The sequence below is a fragment of the Lissotriton vulgaris genome, chromosome 7 (genome assembly GCF_964263255.1).
Source record: "Lissotriton vulgaris chromosome 7, aLisVul1.2, whole genome shotgun sequence".
In the NCBI taxonomy this organism is placed as follows: Eukaryota; Metazoa; Chordata; class Amphibia; order Caudata; family Salamandridae; genus Lissotriton; species Lissotriton vulgaris.
Window position 1 is genome coordinate 1,144,423,065 of NC_141695.1, and position 19,183 is coordinate 1,144,442,247.

A 19,183-nucleotide genomic window follows, 5' to 3' on the forward strand; every position below is an offset into this window, starting at 1 on the left:
AAGCGACGGAACTAGACTTTGGGAAGGTTATATAAGACTTGAGTAATAGAGGAGTAAGTACCCTTAGAAGCTTGTTTCATCCAGATCCAGAATGTCCGTGTTCTAACTATAGCCTGTAGGGACAGAAATGACAACACCGAGGTAGCAGAAGTGATATTATAATTTTCTGAACTCCGCTGCAGTAATGGGATTAACCACTTGTCACACTTATATACCCTCAGGGCACTCCTATGGGTCCTGAAGGCCAAGAAGTGGAACTGCAGAAAGTAAATAGGCTTGCAGGGCTGTGTTCCCTTCCTGTTCCATGCGTGAACCCTGGTGACAGGGGTGGCACACCAGTGCCACGCGTCAAGTGCCAGTCAATGGCATCCCACAAAAGGACGAGGTCCCCTGCGGAATGTGGTATGGGGCCTTTGAAACTCCCATCTCTCACAAATATCTTTAGACCTTAGGCTAAATTTGGGTGACTTATGGGTGGGGGTTCTGCTGGCTGCAGGGGGAATGCATTATGCCCCTGATGCCAGTAGCTCTCCTGTCACTCGAATAGCTACCCACCCCAGCAGTTTCAAATGCATATGCCTGTGCACAGTGCGGCTCTTGGGGAATTTCACGGCGCAAGGGAGAGGTTAGTATAGGCATTTCCTAGCCTCTCCGCTCGATTTAGTTCCTTCAGGATTTACTGGGAAACTCGGATATAGTGGTGTAAAAAGAGAGGACGGTCTGAAATCTGATTAATACATTTATTAGCTGTTTTATTTAGAGTCAACCTTATTTCAGGGGTGCCACAGCGCTTTACAGTTTTATTTAGATGTGGTTACAAACATCAGATGAGTGAAAATCATAGTTGGTACAGTGAAAAAACAAACAAAAAACTCTATAATGCCAATGTCAGAAAATAAACATATACACACGTGTGAGGGGTTGATTTTAACCACATCAGCGCAGCGCAGATTTGTGCGCTGTGCTGAACTTTCTAATGAGCCAACGGACTCATGACGGAATGGTTCCGTCATGAGCACAGGCCAACCGACGCTCATGACGGAACCGTTCAGTCATGAGCATCCAAGGGGTTATTCATTTCAGGTTGGCTTGGATGGTATTTTACCAGTCCAAAGCTGTAATACTGTGCCTGGAGTCGTAAATAGCTTTTGTCATTTTACAGCTCGGCGTGAATAGCACTGTGCTAATCCTATGCTTAACCCCTTCCCTGCTGCCGTCTCGAGCACTACCTCGTTGGTGCTGCGAACGGCCGACGCAGCCCCGCCCACTCCGCGGAACCGCCGCACTGCGGTGAAATAACAGCCGTGGTGAAGGGGTTAAAGATCTTGTAAAAATGGCAGAGCTCTCTACTTCTTTTTTGCATAATTAATGCATCACTCTATGCCTGCAAGGGTATTGGTTTTGATATATATATATATATATATATATATATATATATACACACACACACATAAATACATATACATTTATCAAAGCTGTAATACTGTGCCTGGAGTGATAAATGACTTTTGTCATTTTACAGCTCGGCAAGGACAGCACTGTGTTAGTCCTATGCTTAAAGACTTTGCTGTAGAAATGGCAAAAGACTTTGTCCTTTTCTAGCTCGGCGTGGATGGCACTGTGCTAATCCTCTGTGAAAGACTGATAGAAAAACAGACATTTGAGGTGAGCAGATCTAGAGTGTTACTGGTGTTTAGAGTGCACTAACAAGAGCTGCTTTCCACCTAAACTGAGAACTACCCAGAGTTCTCCTCTTTATATATATATATATATATATATATATATATATATATATATATATATATATATATATATATATATATATATATATATATATACACACACACACACACACGAGTAAGTAACTTCGTGGGATGGCGCTTTTTAAACAAACTTAAGAGATTGAAAAGCAGTGACCTGGAAATGCTGCACAAAGGTTGTTTCAGTTCCACATAGTGGCTCTAACTTATCATAGAGGATGGCACATTATAAAGCAAACCAGTATCACAGTATCACAGCAATCGTCTGGACAAACATATTTTGAGAAGACCTGGAAGCGAAAGTGTCAGGCAAGGTTGGTGACAGAGGGTAGGTGCTCACCATGGGAGTGAAACCGGTTCTTAAATGTTATTCGAAAGGGTACCACAATCTACACTTGTTCATGGCTATCTCTATTGTACATTCAGGAGAGGTGGACAGAGGTTGAGCAGCTCACCAACAGAAACACCACCATGCAGGCTTTAAAAAAAAAATAGAGAAATGTGGTACTTTCGGATAGTGCATGTGAATGTCTGAACATGTTCAACAATAAGCCCAAATCAAGAAATAACACACATTTCAATAGGCGGCTGCTCCACTTACCAAGCATGACTGCATCCACTGCGCCGCCAGGACAAAATTCAATCATTATCTAAGAAGGAGGCAAGGGGAGAGAAATATAACTAAAGAGTGCAGTGAGGTGGTCTCAAAATATATTGCAGTGCGAAGGTTTTAAAATCTTTCTGAAATACAAAACAACTTTCATGTTTGGGTTACTTTTACATTTTAGAAGCTCTCACAACCTCAGAACTCATTTGTGAACAGAATATCATTTTTAATGGTGTTTGAGGGTAATTTTGAATGTACTAAGACGTGTAGAAAGTACACACGCTGGTTTGCTTTATGTAAGTCCTCAAAAAGGGACTGGAGGGGGAACAGTGCCATCTTAACTTAGTTGACTTTGTAAGAGACATTAAACAAATCACAGCAGAGCAAAGCCACTTGCATTGTAAGACCTTCGGGCTGGGATCAGGCATCTATAACCATGCCGGCCCTTAAGAAATCAATCCCTTCCTGTTGTGGAGGGAATTGTTTTTAAGCTGTTAATGACCCCACGTCATTAGTCCCAGAAAAAGTCCACCCAAGCAGGAAGAGGTCAATTCCTAGACTGCGGCACCAAGGGCAAGGATAGGACTTCATTGTGGTTGCATTTATATATTGCTTGATACTCCACGAGAGGCACTTAGGCGCATTCATGAAGGGATTTCACATTGCAGCATGGGGGAGTGCTTGGTTGCAAGAGTACCTAAGTGCAGTGTGGGCTAAGTGGAAAATGTTTTGATGTTGTGCACCACAGACCAGAGTGATGCTCTCCCCAGGTCCGCGTTTAGGAGTATAAAGGTAGGAAGAGCAACAACATACAGCGAGCATGCCTAACTGTGTGGGTCTGTAGAGAATCCATGCAGAGCCGAGAGTGGTGCACATCAGGCAGTCATTACAGCACACCATATAATGCGCCTGAAGTGGGGTAAAACAAAAAGGCGAATACGGATCTTATTCAGTCAGCCATGGTGGCTGATCTCATAAATCACACCAAAAACACAAAGGGAATAACCCCTCAGGCAGACGCTAGGAAGAGCATTCATTCTAATCGTAGAAGCGTGATCCATATGAGTGCAAGTAGAGAGCGACCCTTGGGTACTCACTGTATGCATAAATGTCCCACTTGCGTTTGGGCAAAGACTGGCGTACACCATGCACAAGAAGACTGTCAAATCAAGGCTAAGGAGTAGATATTCAAGAGAAATGCAGCCATACTTGATGTTCCATAGAGGAGAATCCACAGGCATATATTAGCTCGGTACAGCCAGGATCATTGAGGCGCACTATCAGAGACTCTGTAAAACGATCAACCCCGTAGGGTCCAACTATGAGGAAGTCAGGTCTCAAATTTCTTCCCAAATTGCAGATGGTCTTGTAGGTCTCTGGTTTTTGCTGGGAGAGAGTGCCATAGTTCGGTATTTGGTAATCGCAAACACTAATTTCCGAAAGTGTGTTTTGCACTTTGAGATTCCCAGTGGGTCGCAAATAACCTACACCTCACGAATATTAAGGATGCAACTCAGTTTGCGTCCCATTGGGAATCGCAAAAATCACAGGGACAATGGACTGCTGGGGTTAGCGGACCACTGTGTCAGTCACAGTCTGTTTTCCTTTTGCGTTAATAAAAAAAAAAAGAAAAACGTTCTCGGTTTCATTTTTTAAAGAGTAGCAATGGTCCATGGGACCACTGCTAGCTCCTAAAAAAAATAGATATTTTTTCATTCTCAAACGGGAAGGGGACCCTTTCCCTTTGCAAATGGCTTACCACCAACTTAATGTTGGTGGTAAAATGCGAATGTTTTGCGACCACATTTCGGTCTCAAAACATTTGTATATACCAATGCGAATCAATATTCGGAAGTGATGACCTAAACAGCAGTAGTGGCCACCACCTATCTAGAGTGGTAGGATGGCCGCAGGGGTGGGTGAGGGTTGGGTAGGGGGTGGGAGAAAGAATTTAAAAGTTTAAAAATAAAAAAAGACTTACCTGCCGCGCTGCTCCACTCCCACTGACAGCCGGCTTACTGCTCCTCTCCCCGGGAGAGAATGGGACCTCAGAGCACAGGCTCTACACCCAATCCAGACACTGCTCTCGTAGCATGCGAGCAGTCCTGTGGGCTTTCGGGTGGGATGTCCAATAAACTCACTGATACGGGGTTGCGAGGCAAAGAAGGTTTTATTATTTTATATAACCTCCTCTTTTGAACTGGTACTCGATAGAATGGCAAAGGATTGTCAATGTCCTCTTTCACTTGTTTGGCAGCTCCCAGTCTCCGACTTTCCCGGTGCCTTCTGGGCGTTGTAGGCCTTGCCTCCGCCGTCTTGTCTCTCGTTCCAGATTTGACCCCAAAAGAAACAAAAAGTAAAGAAACCACTATTAGCTCGCGGTTTTGGGGTGTTTGTCAGGGAAGGGTAGTGAGGGACCACACGTGCTCGTTGTTCTCAAAGTGCCGGTGAGGTGAAGGGAAGGTAACTGTGCACTGAGGGTCGGCTGCTCGGTTTTACGGTGGTTTACCCCACTTACGTCCCGCCCACCCCGTGAACCTTGACCGTACCTGCTCGAGCCACACTTCGTGTGAAGTGTGGCTGGGCGATGCGCCTCCTCGTTGGCCTCCCGGCTTGTCGCGGTCGTCACGGGTCTTTCTCCCCTCGGTTTCCCAGGTCCGTGGTCCGCTGTCTCCGTTGTCACTGGGCTCCTTCCTCCGATGTTCCTGTAACGCCTCCTCTCTCCGCTGGTCCGCTCTCCAGTCCGCTCCCGGTCTCCTCGGCGGCGCACCCGCCTCCTGCCGTTGCTGTGCTTCGCTTGCGTCCTCTTCCGTCCTCCTCTGCTCACACGCCTCCTCCAACCGATGTTCCTGGCTTTCTTCGTCTCCCGTCCTCCACTGCTCACTCGTCCGGTCCAGCTGATGTTCTTTGCTTCCGTCGTCTCCCGTCCTCCACTGCTCACACGCCTCCTCCTCAATCGCGATCTTCGGTTCCTCGTCTTCGGTCCTCCTCCACTCTGCTCCTCGCTCACGCCACCACTCTCCACTCCCTCCGGGTGTACAACACACCTGGGATCGGTTTGGGCGCACCTTTACCTCCTGTTGATGGGCGGTCTCCGGCTCCAGCTCCGCCCAGTTAAAGAAACACGGCTCCTCCGGTTCCTGGGACGTTAGGGGCCAGTCCGTTACGGGTTTCCAGGCGTCTGCATGCTGGGTGACAAAAGAGGACACAGGTAAAGGTAAGCCGGGAGGGCCCGGGTCCGGGTCCTCCTCGTCACATCCCTCCCCCCTACGATTCTCCCGATCGGGGAGAGGATACCGTGACAAATAGTCCGCATTGGCGTTGTCCTTCCCCTTACGGTGACGGACCTGGAACCGGAAGGGTTGCAGGGCCAGGAACCACCGCAGGACACGTGGGTTGTTCGAGATGTTCCGGCTCATCCAGGTAAGAGGGGCATGATCAGTATAGCGGATGAATGAATGCCCCTCCAGGTAATATCTCAATTTGTCAATTGCCCACCTGATCGCTAAACACTCTTTTTCTATGGTAGGGTATTTAACCTCTCTTGGGAATAATTTGCGGCTGATGTACAGTATGGGGCGCTCAATGCCGGATTCGGATTCTTGGGACAACACCGCCCCAATACCGAAATCAGATGCGTCCGTGTGCAGGAGAAAGGGCTTGTTGAAATCCGGAGAGGTAAGGACGGGACTGGTCGTGATGGCACGCTTCAGTGTTTGAAATGCGTTCCACATGGCAACTGTTGGATTCTGTAGAACCTGACTTTTGGTGTGGTTCTTCAACGTGTCAGTCAAGGGGGCGGCTATATCCGAAAAGGAGGGGATAAACCTTCTATAGTAGCCTACGAGGCCAAGGAAGGCTCTCATTTCCTTCTGACTGGAGGGAAAAGGGGTGTCTGCTATTGCCCTGACCTTCTCAATTTGTGGCTCAATGACACCATGCCCCAGTACAAACCCCAGATACTTGACTTTTCGAAATCCTACTCGGGATTTCTTTGAATTGACGTGAAGCCCTGCTTCCCTCAGTTGCTGTAGTACGTTTCGTAGATGTCTCAGGTGTTCTTCCCAAGAAGGACTGAATATAATGATGTCATCCAGGTAGGCCGAGCTATATTCTTGATGATTTCTTAGTACTTCGTTCATAAGTCTTTGAAAAGTGGCCGGAGCCCCGTGGAGGCCAAAGGGAAGGACGTTAAACTCGTAGAGTCCGTCGGGAGTGGCGAAGGCCGTTTTTTTCCGATCTACCTCTCTGAGAGGGACCTGCCAGTACCCTTTAGTTAAATCAAGGGTACTGATGTATTTTGCATTTCCTAGTTTCTCAATCAGTTCATCAATGCGGGGTATTGGGTAGGCGTCGAATGATGACACTGCATTCAAGGCTCTAAAATCCATGCAGAACCTGCTGCTACCATCTGGCTTGGGCACCATTACGATGGGTGAAGACCATTCACTGTGGGAGGGCCGGATGACCCCTAGCCTCAGCATCTCTTTCACTTCATTACTTATTGCTTTTCTCTTGGCGGCTGGTATTCTATAGGGTCTTTGTTTTACTGTGACGCCCTCGGGGGTTTCTATCCGATGTTCGGTAAGGGTAGTGGCCCCTGGGATGTTTGAAAAGATCCTCTTGAAGGGACGTAGGGTGGTTTGTAGTTCAGCTTGTTCACTATCGTATAATTCCTCGCTTATTACCAGTTCGTCCAGTGTGGTGCTTTGATTGTTATGTTCCGGGATGGTCACCCTCGCGACCAGAGGAGCTGGCCCCAACCATTTTTTTAGGAGATTGATATGGAAAACCTGGTTTTTCTTCCTACTCATTTGTAACCGGTAGGTGGTTTTCCCAATCGTCTCGATGACTTGAAATGGGCCTTGCCATTCATTCTGGAATCTTTTTGACATCGAGGGCAACAACACCAATGCCCAGTCACCTACTGCTAGATGTCGCCACTTCTTTCCTTTGTTGTAGTGGGCCTGCTGTCTCTGTTGACTGGACTCCAGTTGGGTGAAGGCCAGCTCTCGTATTTTCCCAAGTTTATTCCTTAAATTCTGGCTATACTCCAGCAATGATCTTGTGTCACCGTCGCTCTCGTTCTCCCATACTTCTCGGGTCATCTCCAGCAGGCTGCGGGGTTGTCGCCCATATAACATCTCAAAAGAAGAACAGCCTAAGCTGCTCTGCGTTTGGCCTCGTATAACGTATAATGCCAATGGCAACAAGAGATCCCATTCATTCCCGTTAACAGTGAGCATTTTCTTCAGCAGGGTTTTCAGGGTACCATTGTACCTCTCCACCAGTCCGTCGGTCTGAGGGTGATACACAGACGTTCGGATCTGGTGGAGGTTCAGGAGTTGACAGACTTCCTTCATGACTCGGGACATGAATGGGGTGCCCTGGTCCGTTAGGACTTCTTTAGGAAATCCTACCCTGGAGAACAACTCTAAAAATTTCTCGGCGATGTTTTTCGAGGTGGGTGCTTTTAGGGGAAATGCCTCTGGAAAGCGCGTGGCATAGTCCACGATTACCAGAGCGTATTGATGTCCCTTCCGGGTTTTGGGTAGAGGGCCAATCAGGTCCATCCCGACCCTCTCAAATGGGGTCCCTATAATGGGGAGCGATTGTAGTGGTACTCCAGCTGGTCGATGGGTGTTTTTCCGCTGACAAATGTCACACGTCTGACAGTGGCTTTTTATGTCTTGGTATACACCCGGCCAGTAGAAGTTACGGAGCACATTCTGAGTTGTCTTCTCACTGCCGGTGTGTCCTGCCAGTAGGTGTGTATGGGCATAGAACATTATTTGGTCGCGAAAGCAAGTGGGTACCAGGAGTTGTATTGGGTCGTCGGCTTTGGCTTGTCGATACAAGAGGTCATCTTTGATAAGGAATCTGGGGTATCTCATGGGGAGGATGTCTTGTTCCGCATGGGCCTTTTCCCACGCATTTAGCAAATTGGAATCATTCGCTTGGGCGAACTTGAAGCTCCTATTGTTTTCCCAGGGGTCAGGGGACAGCAAAGCCGGGACAGGGGTTCTACTCGGGGATTTATTTTTCCTTAATTGGTCTTCGAACAGTTCTAGGAAATGGGGATTGTCGGTACCCAGTATGAGAGGTTCCGGTAGAGAACTCATCACCCCCACTTTCACTACCAAGGGACCCCTGTCTTCTAAGTCTATGGGGACGTATGCCACCGGATACCCCTTCACATCCCCATGGACACATTTTATGTACACTTGGTCGTTGGGCATTACCTGGGGAGGCATAACATAAACATCCCGCATGACTGATTGCTTACACCCTGAATCCAGCAGGGCTTGGATTACAGTCCCATTTACGGTCACACTCACGTGATATGCGCCTCCCAGTTCGGCGGTGTACAGGACGGCTTTTGGCATATATCCCACTTCCATCGGTTCTTCCTGACTGCGTTTCTGTGGGCAGAAGCGGGCTATGTGGCCCCAGGTCCCACAATCAAAACACTGTGGTCCTCGGAACGGAGGAGCCTCCGGGCTCAAGAAGCGGGGGTTTGGCAATCCAGGAGGTGCTCTGGGTCTGCGTTCTGGTCTAGGGATTGCCTTGTGAGACTTTTCTGGTTCACTGGGGTGTAGGCGGGGCTGGGCCCGGACGAACGTGGTAGCCATCTCCATGGCTTGCTGGGTGGTTAGGTTGGAATGCTGTCGCAACCAGCGTTGTGTCCCGTATGGCAGTGCCTCTAGAAATTGCTCTAGATATATCTTATCCATAATGTCTTCTTTGGAACTGGTAGCGGGGGTCAGCCATTTATCAGCTGCGGCTTTCAGGCGGAAGAATAGGGTTTTAGGATTGTCCCCCCCTTGACCCCGTTCCTTCCTAAAGCGGACGCGGTATGCTTCCGCATCTAAACCAAGATGATCCAATATGATCGTTTTGATTTGTCTATATGGCGTCTGTCCACTGCTGTTGGCCACCTGATAGGCGGCTTGGGCTTCTCCCGTCAGTAGGGGTGCCAAAAAGAAAGGCCACTTCTCAACTGGCCATCCGCATGCCAGTGCCACCCTTTCAAAATTCAATAGAAAGGCATCCGGATCCTCTCCAGGGGTGTACTTTTGCAGGGAGATGCCTGCCGGTGTGGGCGGTGGTCTGGCTTCGCGCACAGGGTTACTCCCGGGATCATTAGTTTGTTGCAGTCCTTCTAGTTGGGTTACTACTGTGGAGCGGAAAGTGTCCCGGTCCAGTTGTGCGGAGGCGAGCTGTTGCTCCACAGCCCACCCCAGCTGTTCTTGACCTTTTACTAGGGCTTGCAATATCGCTTCCATCTTTGTGTCCTGGATGGTTTCTTCTATGCCCGCATTCTCCACCACTTGTGGGCTTTCGGGTGGGATGTCCAATAAACTCACTGATACGGGGTTGCGAGGCAAAGAAGGTTTTATTATTTTATATAACCTCCTCTTTTGAACTGGTACTCGATAGAATGGCAAAGGATTGTCAATGTCCTCTTTCACTTGTTTGGCAGCTCCCAGTCTCCGACTTTCCCGGTGCCTTCTGGGCGTTGTAGGCCTTGCCTCCGCCGTCTTGTCTCTCGTTCCAGATTTGACCCCAAAAGAAACAAAAAGTAAAGAAACCACTATTAGCTCGCGGTTTTGGGGTGTTTGTCAGGGAAGGGTAGTGAGGGACCACACGTGCTCGTTGTTCTCAAAGTGCCGGTGAGGTGAAGGGAAGGTAACTGTGCACTGAGGGTCGGCTGCTCGGTTTTACGGTGGTTTACCCCACTTACGTCCCGCCCACCCCGTGAACCTTGACCGTACCTGCTCGAGCCACACTTCGTGTGAAGTGTGGCTGGGCGATGCGCCTCCTCGTTGGCCTCCCGGCTTGTCGCGGTCGTCACGGGTCTTTCTCCCCTCGGTTTCCCAGGTCCGTGGTCCGCTGTCTCCGTTGTCACTGGGCTCCTTCCTCCGATGTTCCTGTAACGCCTCCTCTCTCCGCTGGTCCACTCTCCAGTCCGCTCCCGGTCTCCTCGGCGGCGCACCCGCCTCCTGCCGTTGCTGTGCTTCGCTTGCGTCCTCTTCCGTCCTCCTCTGCTCACACGCCTCCTCCAACCGATGTTCCTGGCTTTCTTCGTCTCCCGTCCTCCACTGCTCACTCGTCCGGTCCAGCTGATGTTCTTTGCTTCCGTCGTCTCCCGTCCTCCACTGCTCACACGCCTCCTCCTCAATCGCGATCTTCGGTTCCTCGTCTTCGGTCCTCCTCCACTCTGCTCCTCGCTCACGCCACCACTCTCCACTCCCTCCGGGTGTACAACACACCTGGGATCGGTTTGGGCGCACCTTTACCTCCTGTTGATGGGCGGTCTCCGGCTCCAGCTCCGCCCAGTTAAAGAAACACGGCTCCTCCGGTTCCTGGGACGTTAGGGGCCAGTCCGTTACGGGTTTCCAGGCGTCGGCATGCTGGGTGACAAAAGAGGACACAGGTAAAGTAAGCCGGGAGGGCCCGGGTCCGGGTCCTCCTCGTCACAAGTCCCAAGATTGGTCAGGGCAGTAGAGCCTCTGGTTTTTCTCCAACCTGGCCGAGTAACACGGTTGGAGAAACATAAGTGCGCATGTGTGTTTGGACGGCCTAGGGCGGCTGGGCAAACACACCTGCGCACTTGTAAGTGCACACTGTTCCTCCTCACTGACATGCCCGTCCCACCCTGCCCTATGTTATGTTATTTTTATTTGTACAGCGCACAGCTGCCCCAGCGAAGGGGCGTCCTGGCGCTCTGAGAAGGTAGACAACACAACACCGATAAAAGAGGAAAAAGGAAGCAGCCTGAAATTAAACAAACAAAAAAGTTTTAATGGCACGCCTAAACTGAAGAAGATCATCAATTGCCCGAATCTCAGCAGGAAGGAAGTTCCACCACTTCGCGGCTAACACTCGGAAGGAGTGGCCGCCAGTCCTACTCAGCCTGAAGCGCGGAACCACCGCCAAGTTCTGGCCCAAGGATCTCAAGGATCGCAGAGGGACATAAGGTGTTAAAAGTATACTATACTTAGGGAAAACAAAGAACAAAATGATGGGCGGGAAAAGATTTAAAAAATTCATGTAGAAAGAAAATCAATTAACCCTTTCGCTGCGGCGGCTATTCCGCCGCAGCGCTAAGTGGGCGGGGCGGCCGCTCAGCGGCCGCATGCTGGTGACAGAACCGCTCCGTCACCAGCCGCGGTTGAGCTGTGCTGGTGACGGAGCGGTTCCGTCATGACCCTCCCCGCTCAATACAACTGCAGCGCAGGCGCAACATCAGCGCCGCGCAGGCGCGGCGGCCGGGCCATGACGGAACCGCTCCGTCATCAGCACAGCCCAACCGCAGCCGATGACGGAGCGGTTCCGTCATCAGCAGGGGAGGGGTTAATCCCTACCTATTGCACACAAGAAAATTGGATACACACGTTTGGACTTTGTAGAGAGCCAAATGGTTTCCTCTAGTGTGTTTTGGACTACCTCCTTCATGGATTGCTTATGAACTTTACTTTCCGTTTAGCAACCGATTTGTACAAAGAGTGGATAGGAAAGTATATTGAATTGTGGTGTACATTTTTGGTGAATGTTTTGCTTTTAAATATGCATGGCTGAAGATAAATAATATTTATACTTTGGTTCAGACTTGGTTTGTGAGTTTATAATTGTGTTAAGAGATTGTGTTGGGGACTAAATTACCCAAAGGTAGGGATTCATTGATTTTTTTCTCTACAGTAATGTCTACTATAATCTGTTCCCCGCCCATAGCTTTGTTCTGTTTTCCAGGGTTATTGCCCAGATGTGGTCGGATTATTAGGGCAACCCCCAATTTCTTTAGAAGTCTGCCCTATAATTACAGCATAAATAAAATGATAACATTCTGTTATTATCATTTTATCATCTGCAGGCTGTGGGGCAACGCTCCTCCGCCTTTACGGAGGAGACGCGACTCTTAACAGGCCCATTCCAAATACAGATTTGCAATCCCAAACTTTGCTTCAGAAACAGGTCACCGAATCCCAATTTGGGCTTTGGACATTTGAAAATGCCTTTTTGCGTTCGTGAAAAAGCATTGTACATCTGGCCCTTAATCGTCATCTGCGGAATTTCGCGTGAATGAACAAGGAGTATTCACAGTTAATGGTCTCTGGGAGAAGCAGAGTGCCTCGAAACCAGACTGCCTGGCAATAGGATGCGTACCCACATATAGTGCTATGTCTTTGCTCGTTTAAATGCCTACCAAATTTGAAAGAAACTAAGTGGCGAAAATGTATTCAAGCAAAGAAATAAAGAGATGCAGGAGATCAGGTCTGTGTCAGAAATCTGTTCCCAACAGGTATTATGTAAAGGCAGTTTTAGAAATGTATGCAACAAGCATTACAAAGAAAGGAGGACCAAGGAGTCAGAATGCTTTACAGAAAAGGTAATCTTATTTTCGAGGACAAAAGGAAAAAACTTCAATGGATCAATACAGTTAGAACTGCACTGTACAGAGTGGATCTTGTGACAACCCAGTGACACTTGGTGCAAGTGTTATATACAATCAGTGATAAGTGAGTGTGCAAGTGTTAAAAACAACAGCAACGGCGACGCATTGGCCAGATTATAAACATCAAATAATGGCTCCAACAGAGACAAGTTACAATCACTCGAAGCACAATTCTTTATATGGGAGCACAAGACGTGATATGCGTCGTAAAATTCAAGCTGTCTAGTCGACGGCGTTTCGATCCCCTTTAGTCGGGATCGTCATCAGGACGGGGCTGTCGATGGGAACAGTGACTTAAGTTCAGGCAGGAGAGCGTAGTTGAAATCCGGTCTAGGAACTCAATGGTCCGAAGTTACTGAATGTTTCTTCCGTCTGGGCAGCAAGTGCTGTTGGCTGGGTCTGACTTAATCAGGGTTGTAGGCCGTAACCGGGGCTCTGCTGACAGGCGGGCTGCAGGCAATGAATGCGGAGGATTAACACGGCCACAGGTAGCTCCCGCATTCATTGCCAAGGGGATCGAAACGCCGTCGACTAGACAGCTTGAATTTTACGACGCATATCACGCATTCCCTGGTTTAATTACCACATTAAATGCCAGCAAATACTAATTCGGTGGATTTTAGGCATGGTTAACAAAAAAAAAAAAAAAAATCGAATGACACCGGCTTTGCTTTTTAATAATGAGCAACATGTGAAGGATGGGAAACGCTTGCCCTGCTCAAATCGAGAAGTCAGGAAGAGCCATGAAAGGAACAATGTCCCCCAAAAATGTGATTAACTTGACACTATCGCCCACTTGTCCTGAAGCAGACAATGAAAGGTACTGGAAAGGTCGGACAGCTCAACTTACACCAAATAGCTACACTAGACCTTAAATAGCGGAGTCAATTATATTTCTTGCTCCTCAGTTAACTTCCTGGTGACAATCTCTCACTCTAGTACTCCCGCCAATCAGTGCTCTAAATGGTTTGTATTGGGGTGCGAAATCTGTGCAATAACATTTATAATCAGGACAAAATAAGTAAAATAAAGTATATGAATTCTTTAAACTGAATTGTAGCCCATTCCAAACTGCCAGCCTCAGCAGTTTTGGGGTTATGCAGCAGAATTTAATTAAAGATGCTTCGTGGATAAAAGTTTGGCCAAATTGGGGTAATTTGATGATATCACAATGTTCTTTTTCGATGGCTGGTAACCTAGCCAATTAACAATATCCGCATTCTATAGAGGTCACTCCATTGTGGTACTTCCAAACCTTTCATCTACATTTATTTAAGCCGTTTGGTTTTAACTCGAAAATCAAGACACACAGCTGAAACAAGCATTGGTAATGCCAATAAGTCTGGCTTTCAAGCACATTTTTATGGTAATGCAAATCATTACAAGTAAATAGCAGTGCAATGGCTATGCATTTGTGTGGCAGCAAAGACATGAAAACATTGTAATAGTGTAGGTTACAAGGTCAGGTGACAGTTGCAGTGTCAAAACAGACTGAAACATGTACGTTAATGACTGCCCTCCTCCCATCTGTGCTGCAGTGTGAGAAAAACACCATAAATTATCTACTAATCTAAGACACTTTATTTAGCGTTAGATTACCGTGCGTACCTGAAAGTTCAAGGACAAGCAGCTGGAAAAATAAACAAAATGATCACAGATGTGTGCAGAGTTATCACTTTTTTTGTGGAAGCACACCGCTTCTGTCCAATCAAAACATGTACTTTAGTTGCCAACATTTGGGCGGAACCAAAGTCTGTCTCTATTCTCACACAATTGTCTGGTGACAGCTGCGCTGTAAAGCCAGACTATAACAAGCATTTTCAATGCAATAGGTCTCGCATTTGCGAGTGTTAAAGCTATTGGCATTGAAAATGACAAAGCCTTTTATTTATGTGTTTTTAAAAGGAACACATATATAAAAGGCATTGTTGTGTTTAATGCCAAGAGCTCAAACTCTCGCAAATGCGAGACCACTATAATGGTGGCCACACCCCTTTTTTTAGACGCTGCTTGCATATTCAGGTTACCATGAGCAGCGTGTAAACAAAGGGGCGTGGCTACCATCATAGTAAAAGCGCATATGGTGCTTTTAACCAAAGTAAAAAAAAAAAGTCATTTCAAAAGCTCTGTAGCGCGGCCTGCGCTGGTGATGAAATAATTTAATAGGCGCAACCGCTAAAGTGAATGCAGACCGCACCGTATATTAAATAATTAAATAAGCATGGTCGCTATACAGTGGACCGCACTGTAATTTGAATAAAAATATATTACTATTTAAAACAAAGTGGCCGGGGGCTCTGATGCCGGTACGGGGGCTCTGATGCCGGTACGGGGGCTCTGATGCCGGTACGGGGGCTCCGATACATTGGGTGGAATAGGGGAAGAGCATTAAAGAAAATAGTGCTCACCAACTTATAAAGCAAACCGTGTAACAACCGTAGTACAAGGGCTAGTCCTTGTTGGAAGTTGCAATGAAGACAAGGTGGTACTAAGGAGGGACTAACAAACCTATGTACGAATCAGAAACCAGCATTTACAAAGGGCAATGACATAAGCCAATGTCAAATATGGGCGGAGAGTGGGGTGGCTTTAAGAGCATACTCCAATACAGCATGCCTCTCAGAGCGAGCACCGCATTCGCGCTGCCCTTAGGCTTGACCTAAAAAGGACATATTCTCTGGGGTTGGGCCCAGGATCCGCTCTTTGCCCCATGGTCCTCTGAAAGGGGCTCTGACAATGAATATAAAATACAAGCATTGAAAATGCAATAGGTCTCGTCTTTAAGTTAAAGCCATTTACTTTGCTAAACAATACCATTAGCAAAGCAAATGGCTTTAACTTAATCAAAGGCGAGACCTATTGCATTTTTAATGCTTGTTTAACATAAAATCATGGCAGTTGCATGCCTTTCTCCCGTCCATAATTTCACCCAAACCAAAGTGCCGGCAGCATCGCTCCCAGCAACATCGTAAAATAACCATGTGATGTTTTTTTACGCTGTTGCTGGGAGCGATGCCGCTGACTCTTTGCTTTGGGTGAATCATGGAGAGCAGCAGCAGGCATTAGCAGCAGCAGAACGAGCTGGAAAAAGGAGCAGCGAGGCAGGGATGACACCCGGGCGCAAAGGCAGAGGCAGCGGCAGAGCAGCAACAGCTAGGCCAGCTCTGGGGTTTCAGTGCTTTGAAAGTTTAAGCTAATAGCATTGTAAATGGAAATGCCTTTCTTATGTTTTAAAAATCAAAACATAAATAAAAGGCATTGTCATTTACAGTACCAATAGCTCAAACTCACGTAAATGACAGACCTATTGCATTGCAAATGCTTGTTTATTAAGGCACTGAGAGGCTAAGAGTTTGATCAGAAACACAGGAAGTGGAGCGGCTGCCGAAAATCGAAACTGCTTTTACTTCCAAAGTCTGCAGCTTTGGCCGCAGGCGGGCCACATCCCCTCTAGGACTATGGGTTGATAGCTTGAGCACAGTTATTCATAGAGGGCTGTTTTTAAATTATTTTTATACTGGAAAATAAACGTTCGTACATCATAAGAGATATCTGCTTCAGGTCACACCAATCGTATCGGTTCTACCATGGTCACACCACTTGTTGGTTTCAAGAACACGGCATAGAAGGAAGTGGTCTTAGGGCCAGAGCTTCCGCCTTTGAAGCTGGGGAACCAGGTTCGAACCTCCGAGTCGGCTCAACAACTGTGATTCTGGCAAATCAATCTCCCTGTGCCTACCAAAAATGATTGTGTAATGTGAATGGTGCTCATGTGTGCTCCAATACCTTCGGGTCGAGGTCGCGCTACATAAATTTACAAAACAAATAAAGGTCAGAGCTTGCGACGTTGGAACTGGAAAGCCAGATTCGAGTCTCTTAGTGGCAAAATATATATAATTGCGATTATAACTGGTGCTAATGGAAAGCGCTCCAAAATCTTTGTTAGGGTATAAAACTGCAAAAGAAAAACGTGCCGCCATCTGCGCTCTCTGAACCTGCAGCTAATATAAATATAGTGGGCGCCTGCACATCCCGCGAACGCGCGAGGCAGTCGCTGTAGGAAGGTGGGCGCGCACTCGCGGCCTGCCAGTCGGCCCGCGGCAGCTCAATGCAGCGGAGTGGTTGGCGAAGATCTGCAGGCGTTGCTGCTTCCCAGCAGCCCGTGCGGGCAGGAAACGACAGGGGGTGTAGACCTGACCACCCTCTTCCTGCTAGACAGCAAGCCCTGCTCCTGCAAGGGGATGAGCCCCACTGGGGAGGGGGCAGAACTCTGAACAGGAACTGCACAAACTAGAGTAAGGCAAGAGGCTGGCTGTCCCATCTGCCTTTGATCCTGGTGCTGCCATCGCTTGGAGCAGGAGGACCCATTGCCACAACATAGTGGGAGGTGGTCCCGCTTCTGTAACTTGTAGTAGGGCATGCTATTATCCCCACGAGGGGTGCATACCTCTCTGCTCCAACCTGTAGGGGGTCTGACGCCACCAGATAGCGGGCTCCCACAGCTGTTACCATTAGGATCACTATGGCAAGCACCCTTGGGGCCACCACCAGCTGCTTGTGCCACCAGTGACAGTCATTTTACCATCCTGCAGTGGCGTAGCGTGGACAAAATTCAGAACCTCCTGCGACTACCACTAAGCGGCTGCCTTGTGACTTCACTGGCGCTCGCTTTATGGCAGAGTGCATTTCATGTGTTCCTGTATGCATCACGTTTGATGTATGCCTTGTTTATCTGTGGCACAGAGTGAATACACACTTTGGTTTTATTTAGGGTGTAACCGTAGTGCACTTGTAAAGGAAATAGGTTATTTTGATATATTGATTATTACAATTTTGATATTTGGCCGTGGCTCTGTTATGCTTTGCGTTGATTGGACCTATGCCCCTATTAGGGTGGCGAAGGTCGGCATTTTTCTGTTCGTTCAGTGCTCTTCTGTTCGTGTTAGTTAATACATCATGTTTTATTAACAACAAATCACTTATATCAAAATGATTTTTGGACATGATGTGACCATATAGGATATTGTTCACATCTTATATGACAGTCCAAAATCAAAAGTGACTGTATATTTAACCTTAAACACCTCTCGGGCTTTTTAGAGATGGTACTGTTGGTGGAGATACGGGTATCTGCCAAGCGACCTGCCTCCTTCCTTAACTAATCTACTTTGTCATATTTGTCTACACATTGTCATTTATTTGCATTTAAAATTGACTTTGAGCATGTGAAATTTCGCACAACAAGCCAGAAGAAACGACAGATCGATGTTAACAGTTTTTATTGCAGCTGAAGCATCTCAAATAAAACATTCAACACAAAAAAGTCTAGCTGAGACAGGGTTATTAAAACCAGGATGTAACTCTGCTAGGGAAACATGACCATGAAATTGGGTCAGCACACAGACACGACTGTTTTACATTACACGTTTTCATCACACAAATCTGTAAACATGTCACACTTATTTGCAGTGTCAGGCACACTGAGGTGACATTAATTTACCAGTATCATACTTTTGTTGGTCAATAGCAAATTGAGATGATTTATAATACAGATCTCCCACTTTCACTCAGATTTCATACCACAAGCACACATCTCCCTTCAATTTAAAAAGGGGAGGGGAACTGTCACTGGTTGCAACATACTGCATTTTTTAAACCTCCTACCACCCTCCTAAATATCAGTAATGACGACCTCTGGCGAAGTGTCGCGGATACCCCATTTGTTTTTGTATTCCGCAGTGATTCACACCGAGGTGGACGGTGACGTTACCTATTGCCCACGAGATATGACTAAGCCTCCCAGTATAATGTTTAGCTCTTTAGCTCATCCCAGGTAGTAGGCACTTTTTGAACCGCGATACTTCAGTTTTTTCCGTAGTTTGCTATACTGAGGCTGAGAAGCTGCACGTCTTTCATTCTTCCAGTCTACCGTTAACGAGGCTAGTGTTTTTTTTGCTCACTACATCTCGAAGGAAGTTTTAAAACGTCTTAAATATTTTTTTCTGTATTCTAGCATCAATGCATTTTTGAGTATAAAAAACATAGGCACTTTTTTGCATTGTTGTTATATGCCTTTTTTAGGCATTTATTTTTCCAGAATGGCTTGCACTGCCTTGCTTTTGCTGCAAAATTATCGAATGTGTCTTTCTTATACTGTCGGTTTAGCTCTGCCAAGTGTTCAAAGAGGTGGATATGAGACAAGTAATTGCAAAAAAAGTCCTAAAACATGCCACCCTAAATATCGCGTGCTGTGCAGCTTTTTTGCCTAATGAACGCGTGGCGCCAGTAAGACACCTGCTCCCGATCACAACAAAGAAAGTTATTATGACAGCATGCCGACAGGCGCCCCACGCCGCTAAA

At 47.3% G+C, this 19,183-nt stretch overlaps 1 protein-coding gene across 1 annotated transcript in view; it reads right to left on the reverse strand.

Annotated features, from left to right (window-relative positions):
• STK10 (serine/threonine kinase 10) overlaps nucleotides 1-19,183 on the reverse strand; it is a 381,616-nt gene that overhangs the window by 133,207 nt on the left and 229,226 nt on the right. The window contains exon 3 of the mRNA XM_086931586.1: nucleotides 2,362-2,410. Coding sequence (XP_086787712.1) covers nucleotides 2,362-2,410 — 49 coding nt within the window. The remainder of the gene's footprint in view (nucleotides 1-2,361; nucleotides 2,411-19,183) is intronic.